This window comes from Lolium rigidum, chromosome 6 (assembly GCF_022539505.1).
Source record: "Lolium rigidum isolate FL_2022 chromosome 6, APGP_CSIRO_Lrig_0.1, whole genome shotgun sequence".
Taxonomy (NCBI): Eukaryota; Viridiplantae; Streptophyta; class Magnoliopsida; order Poales; family Poaceae; genus Lolium; species Lolium rigidum.
The window spans coordinates 144,764,590-144,778,388 of NC_061513.1; the positions used below are offsets into that span (position 1 = coordinate 144,764,590).

The 13,799-nt window shown below is 44.5% G+C and overlaps 1 protein-coding gene across 1 annotated transcript; it reads left to right on the forward strand.

Annotated features, from left to right (window-relative positions):
- The first annotated feature begins 5,648 nt into the window (after positions 1-5,648).
- Positions 5,649-11,821, forward strand: LOC124667373 (probable U3 small nucleolar RNA-associated protein 7). The gene is made up of 8 exons (XM_047204663.1): positions 5,649-5,755; positions 6,487-6,620; positions 6,710-6,799; positions 7,286-7,418; positions 7,875-7,993; positions 8,425-8,492; positions 9,075-9,123; positions 10,641-11,821. Exons 2-8 carry the CDS (start codon positions 6,507-6,509, stop codon positions 11,661-11,663), a joined length of 1,596 nt encoding a protein of 531 aa, XP_047060619.1. The 5' UTR covers positions 5,649-5,755; positions 6,487-6,506; the 3' UTR covers positions 11,664-11,821.
- The last annotated feature ends 1,978 nt before the right edge of the window (positions 11,822-13,799 follow it).

The window sequence follows — 13,799 nt, forward strand, 5'->3', positions numbered from 1 at the left end:
TCAATCTCACCGACTTGCTTGTAACAAAGGATTAACCGTATTGTGTGGAAGATGATTGTTTGCAGAGAAAACAAGTAAAAACAAGTATTGCAGACAGATTTGTATTTCAAGTATTAAAGAATGGACCGGGGTCCACAGCTCACTAGAGGTGTCTCTCCCATAAGATAAAAGCATGTTGGGTGAACAAATTACAGTCGGGCAATTGACAAATAGAGAGGGCATAACAATGCACATACATGTCATGATAAGTATAGTGAGATTTAATTGGGCATTACGACAAAGTACATAGACCACCATCCAACCGCATCTATGCCTAAAAAGTCCACCTTCGGGTTATCGTCCGAACCCCTCCGAGTATTAAGTTGCAAAGCAACAGACAATTGCATTAAGTATGGTGCGTAATGTAATCAACAACTACATCCTCGGACATAGCGCCAATATTTTATCCCTAGTGGCAACAAGCACAACACAACCTTAGAACTTTCGTCACCGTCCCGGTGTCAATGCGAGCATGAACCCACTATCGAGCATAAATACTCCCTCTTGGAGTTAAGAGCAAAAACTTGGCCAGAGCCTCTACTAATAACGGAGAGCATGCAAGATCATAAATAACACATATGTAATAACTTGATAATTAACATAACATGGTATTCTCTATCCATCGGATCCCGACAAACACAACATAGAGTATTACGTATAGATGATCTTGATCATGTTAGGCAGCTCACAAGATCCAACAATGAAGCACAATGAGGAGAAGACAACCATCTAGCTACTGCTATGGACCCATAGTCCGGGGGTGAACTACTCACTCATCACTCCGGAGGCGACCATGGCGGTGTAGAGTCCTCCGGGAGATGAATCCCCTCTCCGGCGAGGGTGCCGGAGGAGATCTCCGTAATCCCCCGAGATGGGATTAGCGGCGGCGGCGTCTCTGGAAGGTTTTCCGTATCGTGGTTTTTCGCCTCAGGGGTTTCGCGACGGAGGCTTTAAGTAGGCGGAAGGGCAGCGTGGGGGGCCACACGGGGGCCCCACACCACAGGTCGGCGCGGCCAAGGGCCGGGCCGCGCCGACCTATGGTGGCAGCCCCTCGTGGCCCCACTTCGTATCCCTTTCGGTCTTCCGGAAGGTTCGTGGCAAAATAGGGCCCCGGGTCTTGATTTCGTCCAATTCCGAGAATATTTCGTTACTAGGATTTCGAAACCAAAAACAGCAGAAAACAGAGAATCGGCTCTTCGGCATCTTGTTAATAGGTTAGTTCCAGAAAATGCACGAATATGACATAAAGTGTGCATAAAACATGTAGGTATCATCAATAATATGGCATAGAACATAAGAAATTATTGATACGTCGGAGACGTATCACACCACAGCTCGGCAAAACTTGTACATGCACTCAATGGCAGTAGACTCACTCATGCGAAGGTAGTCGTCCTGTGTATCGGCAGGTGCTCCGTATGCAAGCATCCTCATGGCGGCGGTGCACTTCTGAATGGACGAGAACCCGACAACGCCTACAGCGTCGAGCTTGAGCTTGAAGTAGGGGTCGAACTCTCGAACGCCGTGGAGGATATTCATGAACAGCCCCTTGCTCATCCTGTACCGGCGCCGAAAATTGTCGGCATGTGTTGCATCATCGGTGAAGTAGTCGTTGTGCAGCATGACATGCCCCCTCCATCCTCTGCCGGGGCTTCGACTTTCTTCTTCCCGGCCTTGATCCTCCGCGGCGCGGCCTCTTCCTCTTCTCCGCCTCAGCGTCAACCATGTCCTGGAGGGACGCGATGATCAGCAAATGCTCCCGCAGGTCGTCATCGAAGGCTTGCTCGTCCTCCAGCAGCAGGGCAAGCATCTCATCGTCGCTGTCCATGGCTAAAGCAAAATCAATGGTTAAAATTGCGCCGAGGCGTACGACGCAACAAACAACGGCCAATCGCGCCTACTCGGCAAGTCGTCGAGCACCTTCTGTGCGCGGAGGTGGGGCGGATTTGACGGTGCGTTCTGGGACGCGCTGGCGAAGCGGCGGCGGTGGCACGACCGGCGGGAGCCCCAGCCGCGACAACGGTGCCGACTCTCAGCAAAGATCAGACGCCCAAACGGCCGGAAAATCCAGCGGCGGCGGTGCGGTGGGGTGGGAGGCGCGGGAAGGAAGGAGCGACGAGAAAAGAGACGCGAACCAACGGTTTATGCAAATAGTCGCCAACATGTGGGAGCCCGCCTCGCTTTTCCCTGTGGGACGGGGACGGGCTCGGGGCGCCGGACACCGTATCGGGCCGCGCCGGACAAAAATGGGCTTTGGGGGACGCGACTGGAACGGTTTTTTGATCCGACGCGCCCTAAATCCCTTTGGGGGACGCTTTGGGGGACGCGGTTGGAGATGCTCTTAGTTCCAGAGAAACAAAGAAACAAAAGAAAGAGGGAGGATTATCGGCTTCTTCAACACTTGGGATGCAACCGTTTTAGGATGCGATCAGATAACTCGGAAGTGGTGGAGACGATGAAAGAGGGAGGATTCTCGGCTACTGCAGCAGCCGCGATTTTTTACGACTGCAATATCCTGGCTTCTAGTTTTGCAAAAGTTAGTTACGAGTACTTCCCAAGAGAGGTAAATGAGGTGGCGCATGAACTTGCTAAATTTAGTTTTCAGTCCTCTAGCTCTTGTACCTGGAACGATGATCCCTCTAATTTTATTTTGCTTGTTTTTATAAACAACGTAAGTATGTTTGATTATTAATAAAGTGCACAGCACAGTCATGTTTCCCCTAAAAACAAATCCAGAGAAACAAAGAACAAAAGAAGTATTTTGCTCCCGGGGGTTCGAAAGTCTGTAGCAGGTGAGAAGTGAGTACTCCCCTCGTCATTCTGTTGGGAATAAGCGACGTTGCGCTCCCGGCACGGCGAAGGAAGGGCAGCGAGTCTCGAAGCGTGTCGTGTTCGCACGATTATCTGAATTTTAGACCGACGGCGACGCTAGCTAGTTATTCCGTAGCTGTCAGACAGATTAAGTTGCTCTCTCCACGAACATTATTGCTCGTTGGTTCACCGACAGAATACTTTCTGTAGTCCAGCCCTGCACCTTGTTCGATCATTTGTTTGCAGAGTTTGCTAGCTCGTGGCTCGTCCGGGGAGCTGGCTCGAAGAGCATCCATGGCGCCATTGGTTTGTACGTTTAGACTATTATATTCCCCACAGTATCTGTTAGAAGAGACCATGATCGATTGACCAGCTAATGCACAAATGATAATCTTAACTAATACGATATTAAAATGCCCTCTAGCCGATTTTAATTAGAACCATATATGCAACTAGTTCTAAAAAGTTCAGAAAACAGAACAGAAAAGTCAGTTTTAGCAAAATCGTAAGGATTGATAAATAAATTACCAAAAGGGCCAATCGCCAATGATAATTCAGTTAGAACTTAACCAGTATTGACTTTGGAGCAGCAGGTAGAAAAGCTGGTTGCCACTAGGTCCATCAGATTCAGATAGATAAGATCCTGCCACGGCAGACGGATGACCGATAGAGTGCATGGACCACCAACCGTACATTGCATATGGGAATGTAGCATTTGGAAATATTATCTCCTGAAAATTCGGTGGTTGATTACTAGACCGAGTCGATCTTCACTCTGCAAATTAACTGGCCTGCAGATGCATAATGGAGCTGCCGGTATCAAATGGCATGCAAGCTGCATCGGCAGGACTGATACTGATACAGAGGGTGCCGGCCAATCTGTTATATTCCCATCCGCTTCCAGAATAGTTGCGTTGTTCGTATCTAGACAAAACTGCAACACTACTTTGCAATAGATGTAATGTGTGGCTCTTTGCTCTTCTTTAAACCGGTATTTTTAGCTGCTTTTACCATCTCCTTATTTTTAACAGACTGCTTTTTTTTCAGCTGAGCTATCTTATACCGAATTACGAAGTTTCAGCTCTGTGTCCGGAAGTGCTGGGTTTGGTAGATGAGTTGGTCCATAGATCATGTTGGAGCTCCTTTTTTTGCTCCGTTGGAGGTCATTATGAACATCACCATGCTTGCTCACCAAGGAGAAGAATAATGCCGGTATGTGCGCCAGTTGATCCACGCTTTTGTAGAGTCCATGCATGCAAGATGCAGAGGCTTCCACGCAACGCGAAGGTTTCACATGGATCACTTGACAATAAGCGCATCTCTAGCTGCCACTACTAGGGAAAGATCTATAAACTCAGGGCTACCACCGGCGCACCGAAAAAGATGCACGTCGGTGGTATTTTCCGCCGGCGCACGCGGTGGAAGGCTCACCGGTGGTGACTCATTACCACCAGCGCACGCAGAGGGCTGCCCGCCGGTGATAAAAGGTAGCCCGGTCTGGGCAAGTCCCAGAAAATATCGTTGGCGCACCAGCTCATAGCCGCTACTGGGAAAAGGCTTATACATGCAACAGCACCCATGATGCAAAACCAACGGTCCGCCGCTGGTAGCCCTTACCAGTAATAGGCGCAAAAAAATTGTCACCGGTTTGCCTTTTTTGGTCTCCACAACGCCTACCGCTGACGACCAAAATAAAACATCGTCATTTGTTCTGTCTTCGGGGGTCAACTTGGGGGCCTGACACTGAAATATTTGCGGTCTAGTCATTAGAACTGACGAGTAGAAAAATATGTCGTCTGTCACCATTTATACCCGAAAAATGGTAATTTCCTTGTTGTTTTCTTCATCTCTGGCTTTGTGTATATGCGTGACGGTTGCATTTAAAAGCATGCCTCTGATTAGGTTCGGCAAATATCGACCTATGGCTCGGCCTCGTTTTGCTCTGATTTTTGTTATACCTGCGATGTTTCCCTTTTCAATGTGTCGATGCTTCGTGGTGGTATGCTATGTCGACGCGTATGCGTTTGCAAGTGTAAATATAATGGTTGCCGGCCATTCACACCAATTTGCACACCGGCGCAGAAGCGTCGATTATGTCGCTTCGATTCACACATGCATTGCCTTTTCGATTGAGGCTTTAAAAGTAGATTATCTCTCTGGGAAGCAATGTGCGCCTACACACACGATCGTCCTCCACTCTCGATCGATTCAGAATCCAAGGATCTCTCGATTGTCCATCAATGGCCGGCCATGGTGTGGCCGACTAGGCGGCTCTCTCCGACGAACTAATTCAGAAGATCGGCGACATCCACCTTTCGACATATTTTTGAAATTCGACCATTTTTCAAATTCGGACATTTTTAAGTTTTGAATAGTTTTCAAATTTAAACATTTTTGAAATTTAAACATTTTATGAATTTGAAGAATAAGGAAAAAATAAAAGAAACAAAAACAAAAACAAAAAAAGGAAAAAAAAAAGAATAAATAGAAAAATGAAAAAAATATAAGAAAAAGTGGAAATGGGCCGGGCCCTATACCCGACCAGGGATCCGCCCTAAAAACTTCCGTGAGGGAAATGAAAAAAGATGCTGTCGTACGGGAAAAAGAATGGGCCAGCCCAAATTCGCCTGAAACGAAGAAAACTAGGTGCGCGTCAAGCAGCTACTTGACGCAACGGGCGTCAAATAGGGTGCACCGAGCCCTAGTCGTTCGTCACGGCGCCGCCGCCGCCATTAGCCCATTACACGCCCTCTCTTGCGCGCCACCGCCGACGCCGAAGCGCTCACCGGCCGGTCTTCTCCAGTCATCCTCCTCCGCATATCCCGGCTTCGCAGTACCTAGGGAGCCAGCGCGGAAGTTCGTCGTGCCGCCGGCCTCGACTCCCGGCTCCTCTGTCTGCGTGTATGTAAGTGTTCCTTCGGTTGCTGCTTGCGTGCTTGTGTTTGTGACGCTATGCTATGACTGCTGCTGCATACTTGCATTGCCTGACTAATTTTTATGGGAAAATTGGGTCCCTATCATTAAAAGATCTAGTGGTATATTTAGGCTTATACCAATACCATCAAAAGGTTGCAGGAGTTTTGTCAAATTTAGGCATGCGTTCAGCAAATGAGCTGAAACATTTCGACAGTATAACCACAGGATATGGCACAAGATATCAGAACATTTCAACATTTTATATCACATAAAATAGCAGCTGAACATGACAGGAATTAGGCACTGACAAGAATCTCTAATGCTCTTTTTGGTTCAGTCCTGTACCAGCCATAGACACATGGAACAGAGAACAAAAATAAGGACCTCCACACAACAAACGGGCGATAATTTGGCAGGGATGGAGGCGTGCCACTCAGGAGATCCTCCGCCGGGGATCGGGGATGTGGTGGTCGCCGCTGGGAAGGGCCATAGGGTGGTCGGGGCCTTCTCTGTGCATGGGTTCTGTTCGAGCTGAAGAACAGAAGGGAATCCCTTCAGTAGATGGGCACAGCAGTAGGAAGGGAAATTGTTATATCAGTTAATCGGAAAGATATCTTTTTAACGGCAACAGACGGAGTGGCAAAACCCAATAATGCTGCAACCTTTGGATGTTACAAACCTCAAGAAGAATATTTTGATGGTACTGATTTTCCGTTGCAGTAGGGTGAGCACTAAGCAAAATGGGAATCGCTAAGGAAGAAGATCCCAAGGGGATAAAGAACCACCAAGACGCAGTCGAAGTAATGGAGATGAAGGTGGTCAAGTTCTCGCGTGGAAAGGCTGCTAACTTGGCGGTATAACTATTATTCTCCTACAAGTGTAGTCGTGGAAGTTTAGCGCTAATTGCTATTGACATTTTGATATTATTGGAATGGCTCTGCAGAATTTACATGATAAGAAATTGAAAGGACAGCTTACTGGAAAGGAGAAGCTGATTGGACTATCTGCCAAAGCTGCCGCACAGACTGAAAAGGTGATGCTTGGTGGATTTGTTGCTTTATACAACTATATAAGTAGCTGTCTAAGAGTGTGTGCATGATACAAGGGAAGTTGGTATTCTAAACTGATGTCTTGTTGATGTTCTATCATATAGCTCATGTCTGCGGGACTTATTACATGTTAAATTTGACATGGGTCTATCTAGCTTTGCCATTAAATGAGTGGTAGCCAACAAAAGATTGCTCAGTACATTTTCCTTTTGTAGGAATAGTTTGTTGCTTTAGATTAATTTTTTCGTACCATGTCACCAGTTATTATGAACTCTTGCTGTCTTGCATAACCTCATGGGGCTTATTGGAACAACAATGTAGCACACTAGCACACGAACAATTTAAAACTCCTTGTTATGTCTATTTTCTTATCTGGCTACCTTATGTTTCTTGATCTTTGTACTTGATAACTATCAAGCAAACATATAAGAGAATTTGCATTATACTGATTTTCTATTGCTAACCTGCAGTGGTTTCTGCCTATCGAGGGGGGCTACTTAGAGCCTGAAGGTTTCGAAAAGACATATAGATATGACCAACAATCTATTGTTCAGGAAGTGGACATTTCGAGTTCACAAAAACCATTTGATATGATCCTACCTGGTAACTACGTAATTTTTGTATGCTCTTTGTAATTATGCCACCATTCCTACATGATCCAGTACCAGTAACAACAATGTATAATTCAGATTCCGACAGAAAACACCATTGATGATACTTATAGAGTACCATTAGATGATTATAATTTCCAAATTAAAGTATTTATTTCTTGATATTTATTGGGCATGCCTTTTTAAGATTTTCCTGTGATTGTCTTCTACAGGTACGTGTGGAAGTTAATTTTTAAACATTTATAACCATAACATCATATTGACACTAGTAGTTTCATATGATTAAACAGATTCAGTTATTTGAGTAATTGAGTGAGACAACTTTGCTGTGAGCTCTTATGCTTCAACATTAGACATACTTTATGTTGCCACCTTGTTGAACTTCCTCAGTTATTGATTTGTAACCACTGAAATATGAGGGGGCTGACTAACCCTTGTTTTCTTGCAGTTCTTGGTCCTTATACACTTGAATACACATCAAATGGCCGCTACATGATAGTAGGGGGACGAAAAGGTCATATTGCTATGATGGATATGTTGAATATGGATCTCATCAAGGAGTTTCAGGTCAGCTTTTTCAGTATCTAAGAAGTTTCCCAGTATGTGGATTTACTTATTCCATTTCTGTTTGAAGTTTACAACAACAACAACAACAACAGCAAAGAGTGATTTAAAATTTAGTCAGAATCTTGCTTATGAGGTTGGCATTTGGTGTTCATCCTCCCTTTGTCTGGAGCATCTAGATAGCGGCTAATAGTACCTCTTTGAACCTTGATGGTCTGTATTATCGAGATGATTTTCTGGTAGCTTTCACTGTTGATAGTGACCAACAGAAAAAGCCCCCCTGTATTGTTTTGTCCCTGGTCAAAATGTTACTGTTATCCCCCACTTCTCTCCAGAACTATCCTCTCGTTCTTATAATCGCAATGACTCTAGACATTTCTAATGTTATTTCTTATTGCAATTAATTTATACTGTACTTATCTGATTTTTTTTAGGTGAGGGAAACTGTGCATGATGTGGCATTCTTACACAACGAGCAACTCTTTGCAGTCGCTCAGAAAAAGTAATTTCTCGACTTAAGCTTTGCAACATATTTCCATTGCTCATAAAATATATCAACATTTCCCATCTTGTAATGTTAAAAGAATGCAAGAAGATCACCCTATGGCCTGATGCTCTAGAAAGTCCGCATCAACTTGTGCTCAGATCCCGAAACATAAGAACCAATATAACACAATGATTTGATTTGTGGACCAACAGTGCTATATAATTCACTAAGTGGTTCCTCATACACTTTACCTTGAGGGATATCATCACAAATACGACATCTGTGAACAAGAAGCCTAATTTTTGGCAGTATCTTGAATTGTTTGTACATAAACATGTGAGGTAGGTACAGCTTAGAATTGCCTTCTGAATTCAATACTTGGGAATGGTTTGTTGGTCTTGACTTTGGGACTGTTCATCATTTATTTAATATGTTGCTGGTTAATACTGTCCATAGAAATGGTGCTTAGCAGTTGGTCTGCTGCCTCGCCTCCTTTTTCCTCTTTTTACACCAATTCATGGTAGGAACCTTGAAGGGTTGTGCACTCATGCTATTTATGAAATTGTGTAGTTCCTCACGAGAATATTGTTGAAACAGGTATCCGTACATATATAATCGTCACGGCACAGAAATTCATTGTCTAAAGGTAATTCTGTTGTGAATATCTTTGTGTTCGTGGTTACTGTATCCTAGTTATTTATGATTTTGAGAAATTTATTCTAAATGTCAATTTTACACATGCTTGTAGTCAGTTTGTAGAAAAATGTACTTAATAACAGAATGTTCATATTCATAGTTATTCTTATGAATCCACATAATTAACTAATGACAGAAATGATTTTTAAAGTACCATCAAAACCTTGTGTTGCTCGAGATCAGTGCGAAATCCAGATGCATATTTTACAACTTCAAGCTTTTGAGAATGCTCTGAATGCAAATGGCTGAATAGGTAGTTCGTCAACTAATGTTTATGAGGTTTTTTTTTTGTGCCAGAGGGCTTTCCAGTTATGTACTTATTTGCACTAGAAAGTTAGGGATTTCCTGGGACAACACTTTTGCTTCTTAAGCATGATAACTCTGTATTAACATAATTCTTAGAGCTATCTATCATAAATTTGTTTGTAATCGGTGCATTTTTTTTTCGAGAAAACGCAAAGGACCTTTGCGTTTCATTTCATTGAAAAGGAAGAGTTTGGGTTACATCCTCCTAGGAGGCAAAACACAGGAGAAGGCAAAAAAAAGATCAGTGCACGTCCCAGGTGGGGGGCAAGACTACTCTAAGCCCTTGCGCACCCGCCCGCGCCCAGAGCCTGCTTTCCTCTTTGATCCTAGACACTAGGGAGTGGACAGAAGGTTGAGCGCCTTCGAAGACACAGCCATTCCTATGCTTCCAAGTCATCCAGGGGATCAGCAGGGTGGTGGTGGGTAGTCCCTTGTGCATGGGGCTAGGGGTGTCATGCTTTGCTTTGTGCCACCATTCCATGAGAGATAGCTCGCCATCAGGTGGCCTGACTGTCATTCTGAGCCAGGCAAGGATTTCATGCCACACCTGCCTGGTGAAGGGGCATTCCAGCATCAAGTGCCGCATCGACTCGGGTTCCTGATCGCAGAGGAGGCACTTGGAGTGGTGAGGTAGCCCATGGCGAGCCAGGCGCTCGGCGGTCCAGCATCTATCAAGGTTGGCCAGCCAATGGAAAAATTTGACCTTGGGTGGCGCCCATGTTTTCCAAATCAGCTTCCAGGAGAAACAAGCGGTTGATCCATGGAAGGTAGATAGGTAGCATGAACTGGCCGTGTAGGTGCCAGAGCTGGTCCATTTCCAAACAAGCTGGTCAGGCTGGGCGCTAAGGGCGGTGCTCTGAATTTTCTGCCATAGCAGCAGATACTGCCCAATCTCATGAATGCCGAGCACCCCCTGGATGTCAAGGGCCCAGCTGTTTCCATGGAGACCGTCGTGGACCGTCCTGAGCTTTCTTCTCCTCTTGGGAATGCAGCTATATAGAAGCGGTGCAATTTCGCACACGGCTTGTCCGCTGATCCAGCGGTCCTCCCAGAACAGCGCTTTGTGGCCATTGCCAATTTTGGTGCATATTTGAAGATGTGCTATTTCTAAAATGCAGTTTTTTTGAGAGTCTAATCAGTGACAACTCTTCTGTTTCACAGGAACATGGTAAATCGCTGAAACTTCAGTTTCTGGACAAATACTTTCTCTTGGCATCTATAAACAGCTTTGGGCAGCTTCACTACCAAGATATGAGTACTGGTGAGATGATTGCAAACTACAGGACAGGTCTTGGGCGTACGGATGTTATGCGGGTAAATCCCTACAATGCTGTCATTGGCCTTGGACATGCTGGTGGCAAAGTTACCATGTGGAAGCCAACCAGTGTGAAACCACTAGTGACAATGCTTTGCCACAATGGCCCCGTGACTGCTGTTGCATTTGACAGGGGCGGTCACCTCATGGCAACTGCAGGTGTTGACAGGAAGATTAAGATCTGGGATCTGAGGAAGTATGAGGTTGTGCACTCGTACGCTGCACGTGCTCATTCCTTAGATTTCAGCCAGAAGGGGTTGCTGGCCGCCAGTAACGGGTCTCTAGTAGAGATATACAGGGATTGTGGTGGCCAGGATTATAAGATCTATATGAAGCATAGAATAGTAAAGGGATATCAGGCAGGCAAGGTTTTGTTCCGCCCTTACGAGGATATCTGTGGGATTGGACACTCCATGGGTCTCTCTGCCATTATAGTTCCTGGATCAGGTGAGGCGAACTTTGACACGTTTGTTGAGAATCCTGTGGAGACTGCCAAGCAAAGGAGGGAGAGGGAGGTGCAGGCCCTCCTTAGTAAGCTTCAGCCGGAGACTATCATGCTCAACCCAAATATGATTGGTAGTGTGAGGCAGCCAAAGAAGAAAGAGAAGAAGACCAAGAAGGAGATTGAAGAGGAGATCGAAGATGCTGTGGAGGCTGCCAAAAACACGAGGGTGAAGAAGAAGACCAAGGGTAGGAGCAAGCCCAGCAAGCGGGCCAAGAAGATGGAAGAAGTGGTCCTGAGGGCCAAGAGGCCTTTGCTGGACCAGTACAAGGAAACTGAGGGGCAGCCTGACAAGAAGCAACGGGTAGGCGAGAAGACTGAGCTGCTGAAAGCCTTGCAGCGGTTTGCCAAGAAAGGGCAATCATGATCTTGTTTATCGTTAGTGTCTGTGTTGTAGTATTATGTAGCTGGCAGGCAAGTATTTGCTTCCTTGTGAATTTGCTACATTCGGCAATGATGCCAAAAAGGATGGACTAGAATTTTGTACTTGATCATCTATATTCCAGTAGGGCTTGACCTCCAGGTTGAAATGCATCTCATTTGATATCTTTGCTAAGTTGCATTTTTTGTTTTTTTGTTTGAAGCGGTGTTGAGGATTGTGAGGTTTATTTGATCAATTGGCAATGCCTTTTTGGTGTTGAGCACCAGCAATGGGAACGCTATTGCTTAGGCACATTTCATTCACCATTTTGATTGAATGAAACCTGGCAATAATAGCATTTTCGTTCATGTATATACTGTACCTGTAACTGAATGTGGTGATTGAATTTTCAATGGTCTGAGATCCTACTTAAAACCATCGTGCAAGGCAAACTTTTTGTGTGTGTCTGACGCAATTGTATTTCTTTATTCATTCAACACAAACGTTATTATTACCTATTATTACCATAAAAGGATTAGAAGGTAGGGAAGAGACCGATGAAGGTTGAGCACCGCTCAAGGGCTGGCTTTACTTTCCTTATGTATCACATTACAAGATTTACATCGATCGATAGGTAGGATTCTATCTTGGTTAGCAAGACACCTGACAAACCTAACAGACTATGTACGTTTCTAACAAACGTACACATATTCTATCACCCTCCCTCAATTTCAATGGCACTATAAGATTAAGATTGTGTGTACAATGTTCAAACAAAGGTAAAGGTAAAGGCTTCGCAAAGATGTCTGCAATTTGATCTTTAAAGGAGATGAACCGAATCTGAAGTTTCTTCTAAGCAACTGTTCATGAATAAAGTGTAAGTGTGTTCGTGCATGAAACACTGTGTTTGATGACAGATGAGTCGCACCAATATTGTCACGCCACAACACTGGAGTTTGAATTTGTTGAACACAAAGTTCTCGCAATAATGGTTGCACCCAGATAAGCTTTATACTCAGATTTTGTGCTCGAACGAGAAACCGTGTCTTGCTTGCGAGCACTCCACGTGATGAGATTTCCTCCATAGAATATAGCATATGCTCCGGTTGATCGCCTATCCTCCATGCTACCAGCCCAATTGGCACCTGAGAAGGAAGAAAGTAATGTGGAGGAAGAAGAGCGAAACCGAAGTCCGCCACCAACAGTATGGCACGCATAGTGCAAGATCCGCTTCACAGCTGACCAATGAGAGGCTCTTGAAGATACTTGTACACCTTATTGATAACAAAGGACAAGTCATGTCGTGTAATGGTAAGGTGCTGACAAACTCTTTTAGGGAGCAGCTTGAAGCTTAACCTATTTGCAAGGAACAGAAAGGGAAGAATGATGAATAGGCTATATGGTCTTTGTCCTGTCTTTATTGTGTTCGGTTCTGGTGTTGGTTAATATGCTTTTGTTTGCCAGTTAAGTTGGTTGAGTTTATGGGTCAGTGTACCTGGTTTTATGTGTTATGTTCTCTGGATGGTAAGTGCTTGGTTAATATACTGGGTCTTTTGATTGTTGCTATGCATCAAGGTAGGGGTAATGTACTAGTGTGGTTATTATTGTTAATTATGTGTCGCATTTCTAGAAGGAAATGGAGAATACTTTGTTAGAATGTGAGAGGTCTAAATTCTGATAACAGGCAAAGAGAAGTGAGGTTGAAGATTGATGAGAGTGATCGTGATGTGATTTGTTTGCAAGAAACTAAGTGTGAAAGCTTTGATTGGCGTTTAATTGGGATTTTTTGTCCTAAATTTTTTGATAGTTTTGTGTACTCTCCATCTGTTGGTGCCTCTAGTGGTATACTTACTGAATTCCTCAGTTTTTAATGGGATGCGGATGCAAACGAAAAGATTTGGTCTAGTAATCAGTTCACCTCCACATAAAATAATGCTAAATGGACTCTGGGTTGTGTTTATGGGCCCTGTCAAGGAGCGGAACGTGATATTTTTGTCTCTTGGCTATACAATTTGCATATTCGAATTGATGACAATTGGGTGATTCTTGGGGACTTCAATTTTATTCGAGCTCAAGATAATAGAAACAAGCCTAGAGGGGACATCAATGATATGTTTTTTTTGTTCGATGAAATTATTGGTC

What these genes read in the sequence shown, in the direction of transcription:
- LOC124667373 (XM_047204663.1), top strand. Translation starts at nt 6,507, where the DNA reads ATGGGAATCGCTAAGGAAGAAGATCCCAAGGGGATAAAGAACCACCAA. An exon ending in GAAAGGCTGCTAACTTGGCG is followed by an intron (nt 6,621 to 6,709) that starts GTATAACTATTA and finishes ATGGCTCTGCAG; the next exon opens with AATTTACATGATAAGAAATT. An exon ending in CTGCCGCACAGACTGAAAAG is followed by an intron (nt 6,800 to 7,285) that starts GTGATGCTTGGT and finishes GCTAACCTGCAG; the next exon opens with TGGTTTCTGCCTATCGAGGG.